The sequence below is a fragment of the Pocillopora verrucosa genome, chromosome 6 (assembly GCF_036669915.1).
Source record: "Pocillopora verrucosa isolate sample1 chromosome 6, ASM3666991v2, whole genome shotgun sequence".
Taxonomy (NCBI): domain Eukaryota; kingdom Metazoa; phylum Cnidaria; class Anthozoa; order Scleractinia; family Pocilloporidae; genus Pocillopora; species Pocillopora verrucosa.
Genome location: NC_089317.1, coordinates 11,773,162 through 11,800,075, shown reverse-complemented (window position 1 = coordinate 11,800,075; position 26,914 = coordinate 11,773,162). Strand labels below are relative to the sequence as shown.

Below are 26,914 nucleotides of genomic sequence, written 5' to 3'. Positions count from 1 at the left end.
ACGATTAGATCAAGCTCAAAGCTAAATTTTTTTCCCGGATAGCGTATTTCATAACTTTGCCATTTATATATAGTTTATGGTGGTTACGCTTTAACTCGGTGTTGACAGTACTTTTTTTTCGCGAAGGACACCCGCGAAAGTATACCTTATCCTTAAATATTAAGATCAGTGGCAATTATCATAAGGTGAATATATATTTCTTGCCAGGAGAGTCATCTCTGAACTTTTCAACACTTTTATTAAAAGTAACATGTATGAAGCTACTGCTTTGGCAAATACGTACAGCTGTAAGACTAGTTTGATTGAGTATAAGCTTTAGTAAAGACCCTAACTATCTGGCTCTCTGTTTACTTTTTTACAGAAGAAACGGGTGAAGAATATTTGTTAAAATAAAACCGCATAATAAAACTTATACTTTATGAATAGCTTGCTTTATATGGATTGAAAGTATTCGGCCAATTTTTTTATTTATTTATTTATTTTTATTATTATTTAACACAACTGTGGCGTTCAGTGCGGGATCCCATCAATCTAAATAGGATTCTTTTTCTAAAAGGTATAGTTACAATATATAGATATCAAGGCGTGTGAGCTAATTTCCCTAAGGCTCCCTAACTCTCAGAATGGAGCTAGGTATAGAACCCGGGAAGCAATATTTTAAAGCGAGCACTCTTATTGTACTTCACATATTAAGGAATAAATGAAGGTTATAAAATGACTGGGAAAGCGCAACTTTTGATAATAATTCACTTCAAATAGAAGTTATTGAAAATCGATTGGCTTTGGACCAGAATTACAAATAACAATTGACTTCTCCAATCTCGCAAGCTCTTTGGGTAAAGAGATCAATTCCCTAAACGTTTGTGGCAAAGCACTCTAACAGCCAATCGTAATGACGACGTGTGCCCGACTACACAAGTAAATCTTCGACGTTTGCATACAACTGCTTGTCGTACATTTTCATGTTGATCAGGCTCTGCATAAAACAAGAAAATGTGGGGAAAATGTGAAACTGGATGGTTTCCACAGTTACGTCATGAGAAGTAATTAACATAAGCTCATAATATTAGAAGCAGGGGATGTATACTATTGACAGCTGTAAAGCATTTGACATGCTGTTTCACTTCAATTTTACTGTGACTTTTTTCATCTGAAAAATATAATCTGCTTATTTTAGGAGACTCAATGGAGAATAACACCCGAGAGAGAGAATTTTCAACAATTCCTGTCGTGGAACCTCGGTGACACGAAAGAAAAGAAACAGAAATAGGTATTGTACCAATAAGGAGAGATTAATGGGTGCTCTTCGGACATCTGAATAAATCAGAGAGAGAGGGCACGCAGCTAGGCTTTCAGTCTCACTTACGTGAAAGGAAAGTCATAGGTTGTCATGCTCATCACAAGTCTCACCTTGTGCAGGGTTTCCATTTCTTTCAGCTGATTTCTTAACTCAATAAATGTTGGTCTCGCATCTGGGTCATTTTGCCAGCAGCTTGTCATGATCTGGTACCTAAAATTGATATATCTATATTAATACCACCATTTTATGGGGCATAGCTGCCCAGGATTCTTGTGGTTCGGATCAAGCAGAAAACTGGAACGTAAGCTTACAACTTATCATCCACGTGTTGTGGTTTAGGCATTCTGTATCCCTGCTGGAGTAAGCTTGCAATTTTTCTTCCATCCATTCGTGGATAAGGCGAACCGCCTGAAAAATAATTATTTGGGAATCATACTGTTCTTTAGAACAAACTTCGACAATGTGCCTCCTGTTTCATTTGGCGAAGAATGTTTACGTAAAAAGGATCAAATCGTTTTGTCCATCTAAAAATATTGTATTGATTAATTTTATAAGATAATTTGGAATAATTTAACAAAATAATTTATGATTATAGAAACATCAAAGAGTCAACAAATTCCACAAGAAATTACCTATGGTGAAAATCTCGTAAAGGACAACTCCATAGCTCCATCTGCGAAGAGGTGAAGCAAACATACGCAAGGTAGATGATTGAAGACATCAAAATTATATGACATAGTTATGATTTTTTTTTGACAAATCATGCAACTCCTTGGCTATATTTAATTGTCTAGATTTCTTGGAAAATAATTAGAGAATAAAGAGAATTCATCGCAAAGGGAAATGAAGAGATGCACTTACACGTCACTTTTGGTGGTATATTTACCATACAACAAGGCCTCATAAGCTGTCCACTTTACTGGGAGACGACCCTAAAGATTTTAGCGGAAGTTGATGTTATACTCTCAGGTGGGTTAATAATTTATGACGGAAAACATGAATATGTCAACTTCACCACTACAAGGAATGTGGAGAATAATTATACTGAATATCATGTAACCCAATACCCCCTCATCTTTGTATAACCTTTGTTTTCCGTTCATAAATATTTTCCTGCTGCACATCTCTAGCCATCCCAAAATCTGTTACTTTACATGTTTCATTTTGCCCCACCAACACATTACGGGCTGCAAGGTCTCGGTGGATGATCTAGAAAAGAATTAACAATACAGAAGTGAAAATAAGTAAAAAGGGGAAAAAGAACTTGAAAAAATTTCAGATAGTAAAATGGAAATATCTAGCAAAAAGAAAGTCATGCGTGTTCCTAATTTTTCTCGGTGGTAAATGTAAGTGGTCGCTACAACGTTTATGCATTTAAAACGTAGACATTTCATTGAACGGCCTCTTTACGATGTTGACAGAATTACATAGTTCCACAGCTTTTGGATCCCGTTCCTCTTCTGGTTTGGTACTAAATTAGTGCCGGTTGTGTTTATGGTGAACATATTAACATAAGCTCAACGTCCTGTTTATGTCTACACAGAACAAACCTGGAAAGCTTTATTTAGATCATCTTTGAAGTAGTAAATGAAAATCGACAACCGAAAATGATGAGGGGAAACGAAAACAGTTTAAGTGGAGGATAAGGTAACCTACATCTATGCCCAACGATTGCTGAACCCAACTTAAAAAAAAAAATAATAGATGATAACGTCAAAATAGAAGAGTTCCCCTGCAGGCGTTGCGAAAACGTTCGCACCTCTCAAGCATAATCGTTTAAAGAGATGACATTGTATCAAAAAATAATCCTACCAAGACGGTACGCCTTAAAAGGATATATTGTAATTAAACTTTCACTGCTGATTGTTTTCTTGTTTTTTTTTTCTTCAACTCACAAATTTTGAAGACAGGTAGCTCATTCCATCGGCAATTTGCCAAGAAAATTTCATCAGCTGTTGTGACGTCAGATTTGTTTGCGGTTTGATATCCGGGTCTTTGTAGTAAGTGTCATTTAATCCACGGCTCTTTCTCAGGTAACCCACCAGATCCCCAAAAGGCACATATTCAACTAAAACCAACAACGGCTCTGCAAAAATTAAACAAGCTAAATTAAAAGAAGCGGTCATTACGCTTTAAGGATTAAGACGAGCGGCTGGAAAATTAAGTTACGGTCTCGTGGGAGGGTATAGAACAATCATAGCTTATCAGTAAGCGATAAAACTTGTACTTGAAGATGAAAGAGACCTTCGCAGTAATGAACACTAATTAAGCAGAAGTGAAAATAAGGCCTGAAAAAAACATTCAGGCCTGTACGGGATTTGAATCCATGACCACTGCGATACCTCTGCAGCGCTCTTCCAACTGAGTTAACAAACCAACTGAGAGCTGGTCATTATGTTGGTTCCAAATTAACCCGTAAAGTGATGAATAAACGATTGTAAATATATGAAATTCATGAAAGAGATCTTTGCAGTAATGAACAATACTTGAGCAGTAGTGAAAATAAGGCCGGAAAAAGATTCAGGCCTGTACAGGATTTGAACCCGTGACCTCTTGGATACCTGTGCAACGCTCTGCCAAATGGGAGCTGGTCATTATGTTGGTTCCAAATAAACCCGTGAAGTGGCGAATAAACGACTGTGAATATATGAAAGTCATATATTTGAACTGCGGAAAAAGACGTAAATATGAAAGAGCCAAGAAGCCAACTGAGAGCTGGTCATTATGTTGGTTCCAAATTAACCCGTAAAGTGATGAATAAACGACTGTAAATATATGAAATTCATGAAAGAGATCTTCGCAGTAATGAACACTACTTGAGCAGTAGTGAAAAGAAGGCCTGAAGAAAAACATTCAGACCTGAACCCATGACCTCTGCGTACCGGTGCAGCGCTCTACCAACTGACCTAACAAGCTGGTCAGTTCAGTCGCAAGCATGGTCTCCACTTTCTCGATTCTTCTTTGTTAACCCAGAAAAAAACGAAATCAGTGCAGTCAGCTATGCTTATGGATTTTTGTACTTGAATGTATTCCGATAGTGGCTCAACACAAAAAAAAGTGTCCTAAAAAACTGAGGCCAATTTAATACCGATTAGATAGTCTTACGGAGTTGATTGTAAAGAAAATGCGTATGGCAAAATTTAACTGCCACAACCAAAGCATACCTGACTCAGTAACACATCCCAGAAGTTTGATCACGTAAGGATGTGGTTTCAGCTGTTTCATTGTTTCAAGTTCTTTCATCAAATCTCTCCTGTCAGATTCAGTAGCATTAGCTGGGGAGTTAAAAGTAGAGTGGAAATTAGTAACGCAAACGACGTGCAAAGTGTCGTAATAACAAAAGGAGTTCCGAAAATTTCAGTTCTTCTTCTTTTAAAGTTTCATTTCCGCAATGACTGTCAGTTGAACTTTATTATATTATATATTTATTTATTATATTATAAATTTTATATTAAATTTAATCAAAATCATGACAACCAAACAAGACAGTAAAACTGTTTTTGAAAGTAGTACTAGTGCTCACATTTAAGCATCTTAATAGCCACTGTGGTCACTCCAGGAATCCCATGAAGTCCCACAGCTGTTCCTTTAGCAACTTGACCAAAAGCACCTTTACCAATGACTTTTTCTATGGTAACGTGATGTCTTGAAACTTCCCAAGAGCGTGTTAATGGATGAAGAGGAGTATAATCAGCACCTGGATCATCACTTTGCGCTTTTCTATGATCTTTGGTGGCTTCTAAAAGATCCATGTATTCCGCAGGAGGCTGAGTGAGTTTGCTTGAATCGGGCTGACTTGCTTTGATATCTTCTAATCCTATTTCATTCTATTAAACCAATATACCAGTTAAGGCATTCACAGATAACCGTAATAAGTCTCGATAAAAAGTTGTACCTGGCAATAAAGACAGCTTACTCATTTACTTGAGACTAACGCTTATGTTCTTCCTCTATTATCATTAAGACTAATAAGCACTTTGTTCTCTGCCGGCTATTGAGACTTTGACAAATAAACACACACAAAAAATCCTGCTGCACTCACCTCCCTAACTACTGATTAGAAAATAAGGCATTGAGAAAATAACGCGGCCAAGAAAGCAAAAACATATAACTAAAAAGAAACTATCAACCGGGTGCTAGAGAGTGGAAATAGGGACAACTGAAGGCAAATCCATCAAGTAGTTTGGTGAAGGACTTGATCTCACGACATACGCCCTATCGAGTCAAACTTCCCCCTCTATTATATTGTATCTGTCACCCATTTAATTTGCGTTTTTGTTCAAATTCCTCCTTTTTTCCCCTTTAATTAGTCGGAAATTTTTATTTTCCCATAAGAGGGAGCAGCAGCAAAGTTAGATCGACATGACCTTAATATTTTAGCTGTAACTTACATCGTAAACACCTCTATTATCTTCATACGTCCTACAATTGAGAAAGCATACAAAAATTTATAAACAGCCAACAATTTTGTTGGTTATAGTGATATTTTAAGTAAAGATACCATATCTTGTGCTATTTATTGACAGAATTTAAGTGGCAGCAAATTCTTACCTCCGTTTCCCTACTGCGCCTAGAAAAAAAACAAGGAATAGTAAAACAGACAAATGACATGGACGTGAGTCAAATATTTCCTTCTGTATAATGGGTCTCGCCGCCCCAACCTCATAACATCAATAGTGCATTACTTACCTCTCCTATGTAGCCAGATGATGCAAGCTATTAGAAGAAGGATTATGAAGGCAAGAACCCCAATTATGCCTTTTAACAAGACGTCGTTGCAAGGGCAGTGACATTCCTCAGGACCTAAATGGATTAAAGGATACATTTTATAAAGGTTAAGGCGGTAATATACTAATCCTGGTCGAAACACTGCTCTCATTATACAGGTTAGGCCTGTGACCATAGAAAAGGTAAACTTTAATTGGCTAGGCACTGGGAAAAATTTAGGCGTTCTCTGCCTATGAAATTTGCAAAAACCAACAACGACTTGAAGATGTCCTATCAAAGTTGGCCTATATTTTGCCTCTTTCTCAAAGAAATGGTTGCTCAAAGAAATTTGATTCGGAATACAAATAGAAAAGTCCATCATTTTCAAAAAGAATGACACCTTTAAACACTTTTAGAAAGACCAATCAACCCGCTTTGTAATATTTACCTTGAGTTGAGCTTTCCAAGCCATCTGTGGGTATTAAAACTTCTTTAATTGAGCCTGGATCGACTTTAAAAACTCCGAATTTGTCTTGCCTTGCAGCATCCGACAGGGAAGTCAAAACATCGCTTACGATAACACTTTGATTGAACTTCATCATGAATTCAAGAATGACACTGCCACACCTAGATAGGGGATGAGAGGAAAGAGTATTACTACACATTTAACATATATGTATTTTGGTAATTTTTGTTTCTTAAAAGTGTTAAAATAAAAACATTTCGATTTAGCCAAAGAAGTATTTTTGACGTAATAAACCTATCTGAATCAAATTAATTGTACTTGATGTTGTTCTGTGTCAGTCTACACTGTACATTATTGCTTAAGTAAGACCTGCTAAAGCAGGAAACCTAGTTTAAATGCTGAAGTCCCCTTCCCCTGAACAAAGGTTCGCGTTAGCTTTTGCTGGCTCAATGTGAGAGACACACTGTACTTTACCTGGTGTTTAAAGTGTTGGCAGATAAGCAGCCAAACCTAAGGGCAACTCTACAAACCTAAAAGATATTTGAAGATATTAGTCTATCGCTGTGGAGTAAAACATATATATGTATATATATTTTTAACAAATAGAGAAGCCTTGACTGTGCTCTGTTCTGTTTTAAGCACGCAGGAGGCGGCTAGAGCACGAAAGAAGTGTAGGGAGAAACACGAGACGCAGTCGAGTATTTCTCCCTACTTCTTGTATGCTCTAGCCGCTTCCTAAGTGCTTTACATCGGAACATAGCACATTCAAGGCTTCTCTATTTGTTTTATAATAAAGAATCCGTTAAATTCCCCACGCATTACTTTCAATTTTAAAAACAAACTTTATTTTCAAAGCGAACAAATGTGTTGCCAGCATCCTCGATACTCTCATAAAGCACGTTACAATAAGCTAATCAGAATCCCCGTTAGAATGGTTCAAATAATCTGATTGACTGTACAAGTCTACAGCTGTAAAATATGCCAAACCATCAAAGTTCAAAAACCATCAAAGTTCACATTCTGCAATAGTTCACAAACTAAAATAGTTCGGCAAGTCAAATTTAACATTTTTGCCTGAAGTTTTTAAGTCTCTAATACAGAATCTTATAGTGAAATGTTCAGTGAACTTCAGCCGAATTATGGCTCGCAAAAACATGCGAGGTTTTTCACATGACAAGGTAGAAAACAAAATGTTCAAGGCCAGTGTTTTTTGAATGAACGATGGCCGAATTCACAGGTACATGAAGATCGCCCGGGATGACAGCGCCTCAAAACCTTGGCTGCAGTGACTGAAGTGGCTTTCCACTCAACGCATCGTAAAGGATATCAGAGCAAGCTCTTATTTTATCACTCGAAGGGCGGCCGATGTAGTTTCTGAGGCTAATTTGCCCTTTCAGGCTCCAAAGGCCTTGTTTTGGGATTTTGGTACGGTTCACGGTTGAAGGTAAGAGTGGGTCTATCCTTTTCTAATGCTTGCCGCATTGCCTCTTCAGTTGCGCTATTCGTTTTAGCAAATTTAGTTTTTTAGTTTTTAGGTTTTATCTCTCGTATTTTGTCCATTATTTTCTTTGAGGCTTTTTTTTTCGATATTTTTCGCTTTGTTGATTTTGTTTTTTGTCATCTTTTTATTAATACCACTTTCTGCTCTTTCAAGTAATTTTGTATCTTATTGATTAGTTGTCACCCGTAATTACGTAATCCTTAGCACCTCGATCTTATTTAAAGCTCTTTTTTATTCAAAAGTTGTAAATAACTGAAGAAGGTCTCTGACCGAAACGTTTTTATTAAATTGTTAATCTTTTTCACGTCAGAAGTTGTCCATCCTCGCATCTTTTTTTTTTTTTAAACTCTCTACGTTCGTAACAATTATATATATATGTATATATATATGTGTGTGTGTATATATATATATATGTGGGGGTAAAGTCTACCTTGGCCTTAGTGCTCAATGCTGTGGTAGCAGAACTGAGTAGATATAAGTGAAAGATAGAGGATGCATCGATTATCTGTAACTCTGAGTTTCGTGCCTAAGCGCTCGTCAGACAGAACTTTCTTTCAGAAAAGTTCTGTCTTTCAGAAAGTTCTGTCTGACTAGCGCATAGCCGCGAAACTCAGAGTAACAGAGAATCGATGCGTCCTCTTTGATTCTTTCACTTATATATATATATATATATATATATATATATATATATAAGAATAAATATTATTAGAGGAAAAAAGGACGCAACTACATTTCCTGACAAGCCTGAAGAGTGAAGCGATTCACGAAACAGGCTTGTCGGGAAAAAAGTTCCGTCCTTTTTTCCTCTCATAATAATTATATATATATATATATATATATATATATATATATATATATATATATATATATTCTGACGCTTGTTTCATCACTGAATGACGTTAAAACTGTCATATTATGGACCGAAAAATAAAGATTTCATTCATGAACAGATTAAGATTCACTTTTCATTGTTATTGATTGTGGCTGTAAAAAGTATCTAGAAATTTCTAGAATGCCTAGTCATGCTTCCATGCAAACCATGAAACATTCTAGAACATCCTATTAGTTCACTTAGTTACTACCAAAATAATTTTGTTGTAAGCTTCCTTTCGGAGTTGCTCCCTAGTAAGAGTATTACACGCTGCTAATAAAGTAGTTGGCTTTAGAATAGTTTTCTTTCTGTCGGTTAAATTATACCATAACATCATGATGAAGTTTGTATCGGTATTTCATAGAGGAAATTATCTCACCATTTCTGGGAATTTCGCTGCAACTTCTGAACGTCTGCTGCAGTTCTCCTGTATTGTTGCCGTCAGGTTAACTTCTGTGTTTTCTGAAGCTAAAGATTAATAGCCGTGTCCCTTTACAAAACGCATGAAGAGTCTTTATAATATAGGAAAAGTGCGGAGAAGTAGCTGGATCTTTCTAACAATAATTTAGCTCGAACTTTGTTAAACAACCCCTGCGAAAAAACTCATCCTGATAGACTGCGTTTACTTCTCATGTTTAACGCGAGTATAAACATGACAACGTTATGAGCATTGCTTATCACAGTGTTTTAATCTTTTTTCATGTTTAAGTAGGTTCACATTACAATTGTACTAATGTGTCCAGAACGGACAGCGGCTATAGCTCACCCCATACCCCCCCCCCTCCAAAAGGAAAAATAGTTTCACAGTGCCACATAAAGATAAGTAAATCGTTTCTGAAGATAGACGTATGATATGTCACAAAATATCCATCAAACACAACTTGTAATGGAGTCCTCACAGAAATCAAAGAGACTACATTTCTAAGTCTGTAGTTATGGTTGTTTTGGCAATCCCTTCATTGTAGAAGGTACAGCCTTTTTCTCATTGAGATCTTTTAAGTCGCATTATGACAGATCAAGATTCGCATGATCGCATATGTGAGTACTAGATGAAAAATATTTATATGAAATAGACACAGTTTCACTAATAAACAATCTGTGTTTTGACTGGTCACGAGTCTTCGCTAAGTTCCAGACTCATACTAATTAATTAACTTTGCATATTTTACTCCAATTTATTTCGTAACATCAAAGAACGTCCTATTTTGATGAAATAGTTCTAAAAGTTTGTTAAAAATAATAAAAATAAACCGCTGATATGCGGGATTTGTTTGGGATGAAGTGGCAACGGCTTAACTGGGGAAAATAGAATACGACTTCATGATTCTCTGATCGACATGAAATTTTCAATTTTATCATTCATCATTCTAAACTAAAATCAATTGATGGTGGTATCAATACCTTTTCTAGAGGCTCGAATCAGAATTTGTTACAGGGAGGTCCTGTGTTATTACAAACTACACATTTTAAAACTGTAATGCTATTTAAGGAAACGGTTGACCTTCCAGGGCCAATTTTTTCGGAATTTTTTCTTTTTCATATCAAACCAAGCATTGCTATTTTAACTACAGTTTCCAAGAAAAATATCAAAGCAACCGCGAGTTATTTACTAAAACGCATTTTCGAACTAAGTGTGAATCAGCCAAAAGTATTTTTCGGGGCAAAACACCCTGGTCCTTGGATTTCAGTCGCGTAAACATCTCCTGATTTCAGTTGCACATGGTGATCTTTGCTATCTGTCTGCGTATATCACTAGACTGTGAATGGGGAAAGCGAAAAAAGGAGAATGGTCCTTTGGCAAAAGTCCACGAAAAGCCTGGCGAAAGATTTATTTAGGAAATTTGACGAGGAGGGTGAAAAATCTCACCGTAATGGATTAGGGATTTTAGATAAAACACCTGAATGGAAAAAAATAACGAGTTCTACCGCGGCCTTTTTTAAGTAAAAAAAAAACTTGAAATGGAAATACCGGCTATGGGCAAATTGTTTTTCTGAGAGTCTCGTGAGACTCTCCTCAAAAACTCTGGACGCCTCTGTGTTTCTCTTAAAGATCATTATTTCCAGTTTTCGAAGTGTTAAAATTTGGTCCAAAGACTCCCAATATATCAAACTAAAAGAAGAATTGCAAATCAGTCACTAAGAATATCGAATGATGAATGAGTTGCCAATCGGATCCTTGTGTTTGCACAAAGATTTCTGGAATCGTCACGTGGCAAACATTTCAAGTACTGCCAATACACATCAACGCGCGGGAAGAGAATGGGACCCGGTAGCTACTTACACGAAGATGGGTTGAAGTATCACTTTGCCTGGTAAAGAAATCAACACCACCAACATCTTTTTCACTCAAACGTCGAGCGAAGACTACGAAGAATTTGGTAAACTAAACGTTCTTGGGTTGGCAGATCCACCTACAGGAGCTCAAGCTGTGGTCTACGAAGAGTTCATGGAACAGCTGCAAAAAAGCGACGAGGGATGGAACGAGACATGACTCCCGTGAAAAAGGGAACCACTCTCCCTTGGAAACTAACAAAGAAGGGAGCCGACGAAGAGTAGCAAACCTTTGTTCGGAAACTGGAAAAGTCAAATAGTATAGACGAATGCAATGCAGTGATTCAGAAGCAGTTCACCGTCGAAGGAAAGGAGTGCTATATTCCTCACAAGGGTATCGCAAGTGCAGAAAGTACAAAGTTGAGAATTGTATATGACGCCCCCGCCCAGGCCCGGAGTAATGCAACATCCCTAAAGGAAGGTCTAAACACTGATTCACCACTGCAGAATATGCTTTAGAGCGTCTTGGTCGGAGGGCATTTTACCCCGTGGCGGTAACTGGAGATTTCAAAAAAGCCTTCTTTCAAGTGCGAGTTGGACCAGAAGAAAGGAATGCACTCATATTTTATTGTTTGATAGATGGAGGATTTTCATATAGGACGATCGTAAATATAACGTGCAGTCATAGTTCCGTATAACGTGATTTAGCCCGTATATGTAACATCAAGGGAAATGTCTACTTTAAGTCTGATCTCAACCAATGCCGGAGGCTTTCGGTTTGTACGCTTCGCGCGAATTACAAAAAGGTTCAAGCGGCACTGAATATATGCGAGCCGAACATAAGACCCTACCTTCAGATCCTGGTACGGTTGGTGAGACACTTGAAGCAGTTGGTTTCTCTGCGACTTAAGAGAAAATGGATCATCCAAATGCGACTCGAGCAACCTCAAGTGGTGTGTCGTTGTTTTTTTTTCTTTTATATTAAACAAAATTAACCTCAAAAGCCTTACGTGGAAATTAAATGATCATTACTTCAGAAAAGATCAACGAGGATCGAGAAAAGAACAGCGAAGCTTAAACGTTTCAAGAAGAGATGTCTCTGTTATGAACACTCTCATTGAAAATAGGTTATTTGAAGACAACACTCCAACTTACCATTCAGATAGAGATCGATAATCTTATCTCCCAACTTATTTGTTGCAAGACATGTATACCATCCACTGTCTGATGACGACGTCTCAGAAATTGAGAGATTCTTTCCACTATTTATGAGACGACTAGTACACTTCCCGCTGTACCACTTAAAGTCAGGTGGTGGGTTACCATCTATGGGACAAGGATAAGAGGTACGACTTCCTTCTTGTACCTGATGAACATGAGGGCCTTCGCTGGTTATATATGGGTGATCTATCCGGAAAAAATCCAAATAATTAGGCAAAATTCTTGAATGTCTTTTAGTGGGATTATTTGATTTTTTTTTTAATACTGGGGGCAATGAAGGCTGTTGTTTCGAGTCATTTGAAATTGTCTGCTAAAATGCACTCATCAGCAACAAGCAGTATGTCGTTAACTTTTTACACTCTTAAAATTGATTTCTTTAGTAAAAGCTAAAGTAGAATGTAACAAGGAGCGTCGCGGCACAGATAATCAAGTTAATTCTGCGAACAGTGATGTATCTAATTAGGTATTTCCATGGCGTTACTGGCATAGGAACATAGCGGCATGATTGTCAAGTATAAATCCACGTCTGGTAGGAAATTAGTGCTCAGCAATTGTTATAGAACGTGAACAAGCCTTAATACCCAAGCGGAATTACATATCTAATTTATTTCCTTTGTGCCTGAGATTATTGGTCAGCCGCCTGATTGCTTGTGTTCAGTTAATGTTTGATTACGTCAAATGCATGTTTTATTGCGTTATTGCATGTTTTTATATAATTTAGTCCACAGTTCGCCCATATTACACGCCTGGGGATTTGACATCGCGTGGAAGAACTGAGTGAAATTTTAACTTGACTTGTATAGCACGGAATTAAGTGCTTCCACGAGTTACACCTTTACCCTTGAACAATGCAAAAAATTATTCTTTACGTCACGAAAGCGTGATGAAGAACGTTGAGAAATAATCACCATTTTTTTTACATGGTGAAGCCTCACATCCAAGCAAGTCTGTAGACACTGCATAGGTTGTTGCCTTTTCATATCATTGCTTTTCATCTGTCATTATGGAGCAAATTCAGATGTTTTAGCGATAGTATTAAGTTCACTTAATGTAAAACAATTTTATGCGTGAAATTTTCGTAATCAGCCTTTCTTCCAATAAAAAAAATTCCTTAACCCACCATAACAAAGCTCGCCGGTTGCTCATTTTCTTTCGTGCGCTTTGATTGATCCTTCACGCGTTCTAGCAGGTTTACTGACAATGAGCGACTTGATCACAAACTAGCTGATGCATCTCTCTACCTTTTTCTCTGCTAGACTCCATTTAGAATTGTGTCGCAAGCAATAACACACATGAACGTGAACGCATATCATACAGAATCACGACAGTTTCACCTACAAAGCACGTCCAGAGAAACATCTGCCATCTGTCCAACCCCATAAAGGTTTGATGGTTTGCACCCGAAGGTCACTCGCTCTGCGACTGAGCTTACCAACAATCCTAGTCTCATCTCTGTAGATTACATATTTGGCGGGTGGGTTAGCTTCTGTAATACAAGTGATGCTGAAGATCTCGGACCGAGCTTTTTCCCCTTACCACTTAGGCCATAAATCCGAACGAAAAAACAAGTTCGTAACTTACAGTACGGACCGAGAAAAACGAGGTCAGCAAGATATTTATCATATCTCATGGTTTAAATAGAAGGAGAAAGATTTCAGTTCAAGCGGAACGACCATTGATGATTCGGTCAAATCCTAAGTACGAGAGCATTTCATTGGCTTCCAATAAAAACTGGACTTTGTGTTGTCAAAAGTTTCAAAATATTCGTTTAACACACATAGTTCCAAATGATGCAAAATTTCATGAAAAGAACCGTGATACAACTTTTATAAGTAGCTCTTTTGCCGAGAGTTTTGTCAAATGCCCGAAATCTGCAGAGCACAAAGCGTTTCTTCGCAGAAACTGCAAACTAACACCTAACTTTGTTCAAAGTCAACCTCAAATGAATAAATGAAGGGCAATCGAAAACGACTCAAGGATCTTTTAACGTTTATTGTCCAATTTTTGGTGTTTTGCAGAAGCTGCAACGTGGTTAATAGGGTGCAGACTGAACAAGATTAAAGACAGGTTGAAATTGAGCCGATGTTTGTTGACGCTAAGAAAGAAGGAGTGGTATCGCTTGGGAGCTGAACTTACTTTGTAGAACTTTTCGAGAAAGGCTATCGGCAAATAAAAAAGACGAATACGACGAAGATAACTCGAGTATGCCTTTGTGAAAGCTTTAAATACTGTCTGGTTCCTACATGCCACCATTTTGCTTGCGGACATCATTAAAGAACTTGTCAAGAAGTTTGTCGAGAGCAGCAGCAGCAGGTATGTCTATTACATTAAAATTTCAATCGATCTGCTGTTCGCAAAACCGCGCAAACTTTTTCCCCGCGTATTTCGTCTTTTTCATGTACTGTAAGAAAACTGTCTCCCTTATGCCATGTTTTAGCACAGTTTTGCCTGTATAAAAGAATGTTACGGCTTGAAGAAAAAATGTATCTTCGACTGGCCGAAAAAGAGAAAAAAAAACGCTTAGCTATGCAGCTACTTTCATCTACACCAAACGAACTTTGGGTGGCAGATGAAATTGACCGGTGAACTTAGATCCGATCGGAACTTTTCGAAAACGTTGACGTCACAATATCAGTTTTAATCCACTCGAAAACGATGCGAAAACGCTACGTGTGGACACGAATTTTTTATAAACGGGGAAAAAAGTTGCGTTTTCAAATGAATACGGATACGTGTGGGCGGTGCCTCACAGTGAGTAAAGGGAACATGTGCCTCATTTCGCTACCGAAATAAATATCACTAAACCTTTATAATACAAACTTGTATAAAAAAAAAATGCCTTGTGTATGATCTTACACTGCACATTAATGAACATCGTTGTTGATTCATTTCCACAAGTGTTGTTTGCAATGCATCTGTACTCTCCACTCTGATTTCTTCTGATGCGAATGATAGTCAGTAGCTTCTCCTTAGTAACTTGACCAGTTTTGACATTCTTCCAAGAGACATTTAGAGGAGGAGTTCCTGCAGTTACATTGCACTCCTTTGTCACATTTCTACCTTCTTCCACTGTTACTTCTTGTATCTGTTCCACAGCGGTTGGAACTGGAAGGGATGAACGGGAAAAAGGAGTGTTTTGATAATGAGAACCAAAAGCATGAGTAAAAATACATCTTGGAAAACATAACTCGCATGAAAAAACAACGGATAAACAGCTTTGAAAAACCAGTGGACTGGAGTTCCATGGGATATGAGACCTTTCAAATAAAACCTGTTTCAAATTAGCGATGGCTTTATTTCCTAAAAAGTCTCGGTTGCAAAAGTATGACCCCATCAAATTGGATACACGTAAATCTCATCAAAATTAAATTTGACGTCTGTCAGTCTGCACACATTTTCGGCAAACAACCGGTTTAATGTAAAACAATGATTTTCACCGTTTCTTTTATATATGGGAAAATAAAAGGGTTCAATATAACACTAGCCTGCGTATATTAAATATCTAAATTTTACCTTTCACAGATAGAAAAATATTGTTTGTACTCGTGGCATTGTCAACTTGCTGATACGCCTGACATTTGTAAACAAATGTTTCTCCTCGTGATATTTTCTCTATCCATGTTCCTTTTTCACTTAAACCAACATCTGTTTCATTCTTAAGGAGCACATAGTTATACACTGGTGGATTGGCTTCAGATGATTTACAGGTGAAATTCACCCACGTATCTATGCAGCCGTTGTTCTCTGTTGTGTTCCTTTCCAAAGTGACATAATCTGGCTTAACTGAAGAAAGTATTGTGAAACATCACATTTATGTTAATATCACTCTGTTGTTACTAACATAGTAAGGAATAAAGAGATGGGTGGATTATAAGCGCATAACATAGCGTCAGGGTTTGTATAAACTTTTTAGGGCGATTGGCATATGCTGTGTTTTTTGTGCAATCAACTGGACGGTGAAGTGACATAGTGGAGTATTTGGGTAACATTTGATATATGTTTGTAGTCTGTTAGTTTAGAGTTTACTAACAGATTGTGGAGGAAAGTTATCCTTAACTTTAATCCATTATCGGCTATCTGGAAAATTAAGCAAGAAATGTTAGACTGTTGTTTTCATCTTAGAATAGAACCCCAAATATTTCACTTCACCATATCCGTATTCGATTTCTAATGACATTGGGAGAAAGAAAAGGTGATAACTGCTTCTACTCCATTACAATCTTACTACAAATCTAAGGTCGGAAGTAATATACCAAACAACGGCAAGAGTTTGATTATAATCTCAGTGGGATAGTGATTGACAGGACTTTAAAATGAATCTGTATCACTTGGCTTTGACACATTTTCAAAACTTAAGAGCAAATGTGGCAAAACATCGAACATTTTCAAAATATGGTGGCAACAGCCAAAAAAATCAATTTAGCTCATATTCTCAAGCTAGGTAGGCCTAAGAAACAATTGCATACTTCGTTTGGTTGAATATCGATTTCTTTTCGAGAAAATTGATAATTACTGAATTCCGCCAAAATGCTGCTTTTGAACTTTAAAATTTCAGACGCATCTCGGAGCGTCGCGTCACAAATTGAAAAACCCTGGACCGATAAATAGTACCAAATCTCGAAAAACAACATCAAAATACATGTTTTTCGCAGTTTGAGCAATTCTTGACTATTTATTTACACAATCTAATTGAATTTATCCGATCTACTTCTAACTACATTTAAAATAGGTTAAAAGTAACCCGTTAGTTAACTATGTGCTACACAAAATAGTTTGGTGAAAATCTGCCTTTTGGAAGGCAAGTGTAGTTCTCTTCGATTTCCAAACGATTTGTTGGTGAAATGATTCAGCGGGATTTAATCAAATTTTAAAGTTGGATATAATGCGCCGATTCGATGGTGCCGTCAATTAGCAGAAAACGTCAACATACACGCAAAATCTACAGTTACGCATTTTACATCCAATCTACAACTTATTTAATATAATATCCTCTTACTTCCATGTTGAGTATATTTTTAAATTTGTAAATTATTGTTTAGGTAGATAGAACTCGTTTTTAGGACAAAACGAGCGAAAGATCAACCTAATTCGGTGATTAACACCACTGCTACAATTACTGCATTCTACTCTTGAGAAGTTTTGGACCCTTCTGCTTTCTTACTTTTCTATGGTCGTAATTTATTTCAAAATTAATTACAGTCAGACTTTTAGATAAAATTAAGAGGTTGGTTTTCGCGTAACCGCTGACAGCAAGTATCGGTAGAGGCACTTGACCAAGTGTGACTGTAAGGCCGCCACAATGAAAGGTCAGATGAGAATCTATCTCAAAACTAGCCGCGAAAGCTTGCCACGAAATCGAGACAACATCGCAAATGATGAAGGCCGTGAGTCACCTGGCGGAATGATGGGAGTCAGCGCGACAGTGAGCGGTCCGCAACGTACCTGCTACAAGGTCAACGCCAGTGAAGAGGGAAGGAGTAAGTTTTATTAATAACATTGTATAAACCAACGATGGTAAACTAGTGTGGAGAGCGTATGGAGTTGATTGCGTTAAATACTATTTACCTTGGAGTAGTTTCTGTCAACAAAGCAGTGGCCTTCTTTCTCAGTTAAAAAAGCATACAAATAATACGATTTGCAAAGTTTCTTTTCAAACCCTCAAAGCTAGATGAAGCGAAAAACAAACAAAATAATTGGCAAAGGTTTCAGAAAGAGAGGATGACAGTGATGACGACGAGACCAGTGAAAAAGGAATTGGGCTGTTTCATTGTCCAGCGGAGGGTGTATCAAGTCCCTGCAGCGTTCCTTGTCCTTAGAAAAACAGCTAAACTACGTCAAACACAAGTATGCCTTAAAAAAGAAAACGACAAGGTAATGACATTGTAGGCAGCTTAACTGGAGCATGTCGCTGGCACCGCTCCTGAAACTGTTGACGAAGATGTATATATATCGTCAGAGGATAAACGTCCAGCACTACTGATGGGATGGGCTCTGAAGTCAGCGATGGTAACAAGAAAGAACCTCACCGATGCTAAGAAAATCTATCTTACTGAAGTATTCCGAGAGGGAGAACGCAGCGGGAAAAAAGCTGATCCTATTAACATTTCGAAGGCAATACGAAGAGCTAAGTACAGCAAGGGCTCCGGTATGTTTGAAAAGGAAGAGTTCCTCACAACTCAGAAGATAGCAGGCTTTTAATTTTCAGCCCTCTATAAAGATTACTCTAAGCGTTTCTTGAGTTTCGAGATACGCAGGAATTGTTTTATCACTAAACGTAAGCTTTTTTGGACCAGTACTAGGTAGAGATAAATGTGAATATGAGTACCTGCTACCTGGATTGTAGTTTTACCGCCGGCACCAGTAACTTCATAAGGCAGTGTAGCCTCTGGGGAAGAAGTCGTATCAATGTAAATCTGTTGAACGTTAGCTAGTACAAAAAAATTTCAGTGAAAGTTGTGGTTTTGACCCCAATATAGCTGCTTTTAAATGAAAAAAATTTTCCAACACTGCCCTTTGCTTTAACGCATATCTGCAGTGATGGGCTATGCCCTTTGCAGATCTTTCGCTCTTTATGTCCTAAAATGAGCATTATCTACCTAAAACAATAATTCAAAAAAGACCATGACTTATTTAATCATTATATATTAGATGATTGTTTAATTTGCTCCTATTTCGTATATTCAAATCTTTACCTAAGTTCTCAAAGCCACTTGTTCTATTTTTGCGGAGTTATCGATATCAGCAGATCCCATTTTGAATTAATTAGGGTTATTTCGCAAACGAGAAACATGCTTCTGAACTAGCGACATTCCGCTTACATTTGGTTCGCGGTTCGGTTGAATACTAATATTTTGGCAAAGATCTCTTAGGTGAAGTAAATACAGCCTCCTTTACAACGAAATGGGAATAGAAAAACCTCAAATCAAACACCCCGAAATAAGCTTTGTAAGAGCATGATCAGGAGGCGTTGACAATCCTGCCTAGTTGCTTTGCATTTATGAGAACGATACAACAATTTCAGCACTTAAGCCCTCTTCTTCGAAACAGCAACATGGAAGGTACGATCGAGTTGTAGATTGGACGTAAAATGCGTAACTATAGAGTTTACGTGTATGTTTACATTTTAGGTTAATTGACGGCACAGACGAATCGGCGCATTTTATCATCCAACTTTAAAATTGTATTAAATCGTCTTTGGAGATCGAAAAGAACTACACTTCGCCGTCTAAAAGCCAGATTTTCAGTAGCACATAGTTAACTAACGGGTTACTTTTGACTCATTTGCGATGTTGTTAGAAGTAGTTCGGATAAATTCAATTAGATTGTGTATATAAATGGTCGAGAATTGCTCAAACTGCTAACAACGTATGTTTTTTTTTCAAGATCTATTACTTTTTATCGGTCCAGGGTTTTTCAGTTCGTGACGCGACGCTCCTAGATTCGTGTAAGATTTTGCGGTTCAAAAATTGGAATTTGGCGGAATTTAGTTATTATCGATTTTCTCGAAAATAAATCGATATTCAGCCAAACGATGTATGCTGTGATTTATTTGCAATTAAGACCCTAATTAATTTTGAAATATGGGCGAAATTGATTTTTCAGCTGTTGCCACCAAATGTTTGACCGATGGTAACATTCTCTCTTAAGGATCTTTCATTCCTATGAAATACATTTCTCAATTTTTACATCGAACACCTCCTCTTTTACTCTACGAAGAACTTACAATCAAAAGGATATTTAACTCTTACTAAATCTACATTACAATACGATATCTGGGAAGACGAAGCACTGAAATATTGCTGTACGGCTCAATACAGAGTTGTACAACACACTTATTAGCATTGAATGACAAACATTATCAAGCCTAATGAAGACATTATATAGGTTCTTACAATGCACATCGATGAACATCCCTGTTGATTCATTTCCACAAGTGTTATTTGCAATGCATCTGTATTCTCCACTCTGATTTCTTCTGATGTTAATGATAGTCAGTAGCTTTCCTTTAATGACTAGACCAGTTTTAAGATTCTTCCAAGAGACATTTAGAGGAGGAGTCCCTGCAGTCACATTGCACTCCTTTGTAACATTTCTACCTTCGTCCACTGTTAGGTTTTGTATCTGTTCCACAGCAGCTGGAACTGGAAGGGATGAACAAGGAAAAGGAGTGTTTTGGTAATGAGAAACAAAAGCATGACTAAAAGTACACATTGGAAAACATAACTCGCATGAAAAAACCTGGATGAACAACTTTTGAAAAACCTGTGGACTGGAGTTCCACGGGATACGAGATCTTTCAAATAATACCTGTTTCAAATAATCGATGACTTAATCTCCTAAAAAGTCTTGGTTGTAAAAGTATCACCCCATCAAATTGGATACTCGTAAATGCCATAAAAGTTAAATTTGACCTCTGTCAGTCGGCACACATTTTCGGCAAATAACCGGTTTAATGTAGAACAATGATCTTCACCGTTCCTTTTTACATATTGAGGTTGTTACAACAAATTTAAGGGCCAGTGGTTTATCTGCAAATTAGGCTTCAGTCCCCTAGCGTCCGTATACATATATTGAAATTTTCGCGCGAAAAGAACAGTAATGTTAAGCAGTTTACCATGCTATGATCGTTTCTTTGTTGCATCTCGCGTACTACTTCTATCCAAACCGTCAGGTACGTTTTGCGCTGTCGTTTGCCATTTGATTTTTCGCTTTGTGATCGTAATTATTGTTGTCGGTAGTTGTCTGTAGTGTAATTTAAGTCTATGATGTTTCAGAAACCACTGGTTACGAATAAATTGTATGGTTCGTGTAACCGTTTTGAAATTTGTCGGTGCGTTCGCAACAGAAGTAACAAAAGGGCTCAGAATATTACACTAGTCTACGAGTATTAAATATCTAAAGTTTACCTTTCACAGATAGAGAAATGTTGTTTGTACTCGTGACATTGTCAACTTGCTGATACGCCTGACATTTGTAAACAAATGTTTCTCCTCGTGATATTTTCTCTATCCATGTTCCTCTTTCACTTAAACCAACATCTGTTTCATTCCTAAGGAGCACATAGTCATACACTGGTGGATTGGCTTCAGATGAGTTGCATGTGAAATTCACCCACATTTCAGTGCAGCCATTGTTCTCTGTTGTGTCCCTTTCCAAAGTGACATCATCTGGCTTAACTGGAAAAATGAATTTGATAGATCATGTTGGCACAATAGTTGATTTCATGTTACTAATGTAAGGAAAGTGGGTAAATCAAGTGAAAGTACATTAAATGCATATTAAATAATTACAAGCATATTCTAGCTTGTTTGAGAATGAAAGTTGAGAACATTGAATACAATTTTGCTGAAAATAAATGTTTAATAAGAAATCAGAAGTTATTGGTTAAATAATACAGGTCAGCAAATCCAACTAAGGTGCAACAGTAAGTCTGTTACTGAATTATCAGCTCCTGCCGGTAAGTGAGTATTATCCCTTTGACAGAAAAAAACCACCCATGGTCAACTACAATGCATGTTATCCTAAGCGTTCTAGAAAAGCCCTCCCAACGAACAACTTAGCTTTGATAGTGTAAACAATTGATTTTTATTTTTCATAATTTTCTTAACAATTGTGTGTGTTACTAAAGTGCACCTATTTAATGTTAACAACCTACTTAATGTTACCTAACACCTAATTAATGTTATCAGCTCCTGCCGGTAAGTGAGTATTAACCCTTTGACAGAAAAAACCACCCATTGTCAACTACAATGAGTGTTATCCTGAGCGTTCTAGAAAAGCCCTCCCAACGAACAACTTAGCTTTGATGGTATAAACAATTGATTTTTATTTTTCACAATTTTCTTTAACAAGGTGCACCTACTTAATGTTAACAAGTAAAATCAGCGCTAATTTCCAATGAATTCCTTTCGATCACAACTATTACCAAATGTTACAGCAAATCTGTAGTTAAAATTAAAAGCGCCTCTGGAGATAACAGTAAATAATTTTACTTAGTTTGGCTACCTACAGTGTGCTCTTAAATGTATTAAACAAGTCTTCAAACAGCAACGTTGAACAAACTGTGCGAAGAGTATGACAAGGCCATCTTTTCTGCTGAGTTCATAATAGGCAAAGGCTGACACAAAAAGATTTTGCAGACATGAAAACTAAATGTGGCTCATTCTGTTTCCCTTTTACACAGTAACTTGGGTTTGTGGTGGTTGGAATAGAAATAGATGTCATAAGCCGTTACCGTCAAAATCTGACGAACTTAACTGTAAAAGTAGAGCTTTCCTCAGGTAACAAAAGTGGATGAAAATTCCTGATGTGAAGAAGAGAGTCGCTATTCAAAACTTGCGATGTTCAACTTATTGCTTTCTTCCCTCCACTGTACATTTTGGACTGGTTAGGCTGTTCATGTTACACTAAACTTGTTACAATGCAGCCAATTAGTTTTCCTGTTACATGTTCATCTTTTTTTATATACATTTATCAAATCAACCGAAATCAGTCCCAAAAATCAGAGGCAAAGCAATTGTTGGAACTGTTTCTTGTAAGGCAACATTGGTTGTTAGGCAAGAACTGGGTAAAAATGATAATTTGATTTTTAATTCCTTTGGAACCAGGCAAACTCTTTTCCGGCGTGTACATGTGCATGTGTAGATGTATGGTGTCTTCAATTGTTTCAATTAGAATAGAAAATAGAAAAACAAAGGAAAAAAGCTTTTAATTTGATTAATTGGCTCTGAAGTAATCGAAAATATAATGTTATTTGCAAATATACCGTTCACTGCAGGGGATACGACTGATGACATTACTAAGTAACCAGTTATTGCTCTTGCTTGATAAAACAGTATCTATGTACGCATATATGAGCAAAAACTCTTACAATATTTTTTGATCTATTGAATATAAACATCTTCTAAGAACCGCAAACAGTGTTGTAATTTGTTTCATCTAGGTGTTACACTTTACCGCCGTTGTGATATACATATACTTTGACTCCACAAGCATCACTTATTTTAGGAGATGTTACTACGATTAGTCTTTGACTAGAATGCAAAGTCGTAAGATCAGCACAAGTGCATTCAAGTCTTGATTGTGTACATAAATTCGCACAGCTTGCGGTGCGGTGTTTCACGGCTTTTTTGTTTTTTGTTGTTGTTGTTGTTGTTTCTGTTTTTTGATATGCTTTGTCTTCTTGTTGTTTTTGTAACTGTCATGCTAATTGTAGAGCTTAAGTGCTGCTTTTTAGGTTGAGATTAGTATTGAGAGAGATGCAAACCCTTCTTATCGCAGAGATGTGGAAATTGGTTAAATCGTTTAAAGAAATTGGCCCTCGTTTTGTTATGAAATTTGATCATCGGAGATGTTGTGAAGTCAAATTATGTAATATGCTTTTTTCTCACAGAACACTGTTCGAAAAATAATAATGTACAGTAGTGTGAGTCACTTAGAGGGTTGCTTTCAATGATTTAAAATGTGATGTAATATTCTGAAACACGAATCACAGCTGAGAGGGTATTTCCGCTGACTCATTGCTACAATTTAGCTGTTAAGGGATAACACGATGGTAGCGTTAGAGCGGTGCACTTGGTGTCTCTTAGAAAATGGTTCAAAATAAAATTCTTTTGCGTGGTAACATCTGCAAGTGATTTTTCTTTTTTCGTCTCTCCCTGAAAATATATGTTTTCATTTCAAAGTCTCTACCAAGTGCAAGAATATAATGACTGAGATATTCAAGAAATCCATTGGTTGACTGTTAAATTGAATAAAGTTTTTTCATCGTAAGCATTATTAAACTCTTGTATTGCATCAGCATGAAATTTTTGTCCTCTAAGGGTCTCTAAAAATTAACATGTACATGAGAAATGAGATAACCATTTTTAGGAAAAAAAACTTCCCCTTTGCTGCATGTTTGGTGATTACAGCTCTCTCCACTTATTAAATTTTGCCTCAATGCTGTTCTTCATTTCATTGTTTCTTTTTTTTTCAGGCGTTCATATAACTTTTTTAATTTACCACCCATCACTTTTTTAATCTGATTATTGCAGACATAAAACTTTAAAATATGAGCAAGCTTTATACACCAGTCAAAAACTGAAAAAAAAAATTATCAGTATATAAAATAAATATTTCCCTGCCAATACAGCTAGGTCACATGAATTAGGCAAAGTAAATAAGGATAAAAGATACATGCAGTTGATAGTACAAGGTGTACTCACAAAGTACATTGATGGAGATTGTACTGTTAACCTGACTTGGAACCCCATTGTCTGCAATACAGCGGTATGTCCCACTGTAAGTCCTGTTGATATTAACAATATACCAAGGATTTCCGACAAACAGGACTTCATCCTCTGACACTCTGGTCCAGGTGATGTTTGGAAGTGGTTTACCAGTTGAATTGCAAAACAAAGTCAGATTAAAACCCTCATCCACAGTCTGGTTATCACTATGTAAAATATTCCCTGGTGGAACTGAAAGGAAAGAATACAACAATGTATGGCTTTGGTATAGACTCATTATTACAACGAAAAAATTCTCCATAATGACTTTAGGAAGTGGTAAAAAACAATAGGATATAGATTATGTTCTGTGAAATAGCCATTTTATTAAATGCAGTTACCATATCCTCTAGCTTTACTTTGCTTCATCTAGATTATATACAGTGTATCATGATTATTATGCAATAAGTACTAAGTTCAAAATTTTACTTCTCTTGAATTTTTCCACAGCTTACCTTGGCTATGGTATAAAATATATATTTCTTCTATGGCACAAGATAGAAATTTCTGTGTTTTTTATTTCTACAGCAGCAGAAGGCTGGGGGAAAGAAAGAAGTTTGTACCAAGGGTGTATATGACCGTCAAAAGGAAGGTAAGGGTCGTAGGTGAACCATAGAAATTTTGCTGGCTCAAGGTTTTTTTTCTTTTGGGAAACTCCTTTGCCCGCAGACAGTGTTTCTGATTGGTCAGTTTAGCTCTACTTGTCAATCACAGGCCGAATTGCTTCATTTCCCCATTGCTAGAAAATAATGATGGTCAACTCTGATGAAAATAAAATTTTTAATTTTTAGTCTGTGTGCAACTACCCGTGCATTTAGAAAGGCTGATTGTTTTTTTTCTTTTCAGGGGGAGGGAGCAGGGGACAGCTGAACACAGACTAGTGGAAGTTTTCAAGTGTTCATCAGAACATGCTCTGTCTCATGCATCACTAGCAGGGAAATAGGATGAACTTTCCGGACTGGTCTGCCATTAACCCTTGACACGCTTACATCAGTACGCGTATTCTCCATACTGTTCTCCATACATTTTCAAAGAGGCTGACAAGGAGAATTTGTTTAACAGTCAAGAGCTGCTTTAGTTGGCGATCATCTCCTCTATTCTCATGAATTTGATTCAGGGATGATATAGTGAGGAGAAATTATATGCTAGTCACTCTTAGGGGCTAAAGAGTTAAGATGTCCTGAACCGTTACTAGATGGGAAATGAATATTTCAGATGCTTGTGCGCATCAAAACAATTTTGAAATGTAAATCTTTGAGTACAGTAATTGTTGTTTGCTCATTTCAACCATCAATTGCGATCAAATGGAAGAAACATTGTCAATGGAAATAACAGCAGCTTTACTCACTGCAGATGTAGAAAATGGAAAAACTACCTCATAGTTTTTTTTTTTTCGCATTAGCTTTATGCGAGTTTGTTGTTGTTGAAGACAGTGCTTCTGGTTTTTAAATACATGTAAATTTATTTTGATTGTTTATCCCCTCATTTTCAAAAATGCAGTGACGCACAACTAATCCGTGGGTGTTTCAATTTTTAACCAGCTCTGTAGGGGCCAGCTACGCTTGTGTTCTTGTGCAGGATGGTAAAAACGAATAACAAATAAGGGTCCATCCGGCGACGATTCGAAGTTAGTGCTTCTTACACAGCCTAAAATCCTTCGCTAAAACTAACTCGGTAAAAAAACGGCAAAAAAATCCTGTAAGTAACGCTCAAACTACGCACTTGGGGTGGGAAACTGCGCCTTAGGTATATTGTCAGTGGCGCAATAAACTGTATGTAAACGCGACCAGTCATACAAGCTCTTTCGGGCAGGCATCTTATCCCCTTTCCCCCCTCAGCCCCCCACTTTCCACTCTAACTCTAGATAAAACATGGCCAGCTGAATAAATGATTGCATGCTTGTAAGTTAACTCACCCTAATAAGATGCCTGCTTTTCAAGCAACGCCAAGAATGATTCACAATTGTCACCTTTAAAACTGCTACTGACAATTTTCATAAAGATCCTAAGCTTCAGAAGTTAAGTATCTATGCTACATAAAATTCTTCAACGTTAGCAGTGCAACAGTTTATTTCAAATCTGCATAAGTAATAGATGTTCAGAAACGTTACGTCATCTTTTCTCCATTTTTGCACACAACGGATGTTTTTAATTCTTTTAAAACAGGTAAGGACTTTCAGATTCAAAAGAGATATAAATAAAGACTTAAGAATAACATGTAGTAAAAAAGTGTGCTCCGAACAAGACAGTGATGTTAAGTTTGTAGACAGCCAAATTAGGAAATTGAAAGATGGTGCCTGTCTTTGTCA

General features: G+C 37.0%; 1 protein-coding gene across 1 annotated transcript in view; it reads right to left on the bottom strand.

The window, feature by feature from the left end:
• Positions 1-219: 219 nt before the first annotated feature.
• LOC131771696 (fibroblast growth factor receptor 3-like) overlaps positions 220-26,914 on the bottom strand; it is a 39,812-nt gene continuing 13,117 nt past the window's right edge. The window contains exons 3-24 of the mRNA XM_066168388.1: positions 24,544-24,798; positions 21,244-21,513; positions 20,230-20,478; positions 15,851-16,120; positions 15,194-15,442; positions 12,272-12,523; positions 11,968-12,021; positions 9,225-9,313; positions 6,948-7,003; positions 6,456-6,634; positions 5,990-6,103; positions 5,852-5,870; positions 5,692-5,722; positions 4,824-5,127; positions 4,465-4,575; positions 3,196-3,386; positions 2,387-2,509; positions 2,162-2,232; positions 1,933-1,973; positions 1,612-1,708; positions 1,411-1,510; positions 220-976 (exon numbers count right to left, since the gene is read on the bottom strand). Coding sequence (XP_066024485.1) covers positions 911-976; positions 1,411-1,510; positions 1,612-1,708; positions 1,933-1,973; positions 2,162-2,232; positions 2,387-2,509; positions 3,196-3,386; positions 4,465-4,575; positions 4,824-5,127; positions 5,692-5,722; positions 5,852-5,870; positions 5,990-6,103; positions 6,456-6,634; positions 6,948-7,003; positions 9,225-9,313; positions 11,968-12,021; positions 12,272-12,523; positions 15,194-15,442; positions 15,851-16,120; positions 20,230-20,478; positions 21,244-21,513; positions 24,544-24,798 — 3,191 coding nt within the window. The 3' untranslated portion in view covers positions 220-910. The remainder of the gene's footprint in view (positions 977-1,410; positions 1,511-1,611; positions 1,709-1,932; positions 1,974-2,161; positions 2,233-2,386; positions 2,510-3,195; positions 3,387-4,464; positions 4,576-4,823; positions 5,128-5,691; positions 5,723-5,851; positions 5,871-5,989; positions 6,104-6,455; positions 6,635-6,947; positions 7,004-9,224; positions 9,314-11,967; positions 12,022-12,271; positions 12,524-15,193; positions 15,443-15,850; positions 16,121-20,229; positions 20,479-21,243; positions 21,514-24,543; positions 24,799-26,914) is intronic.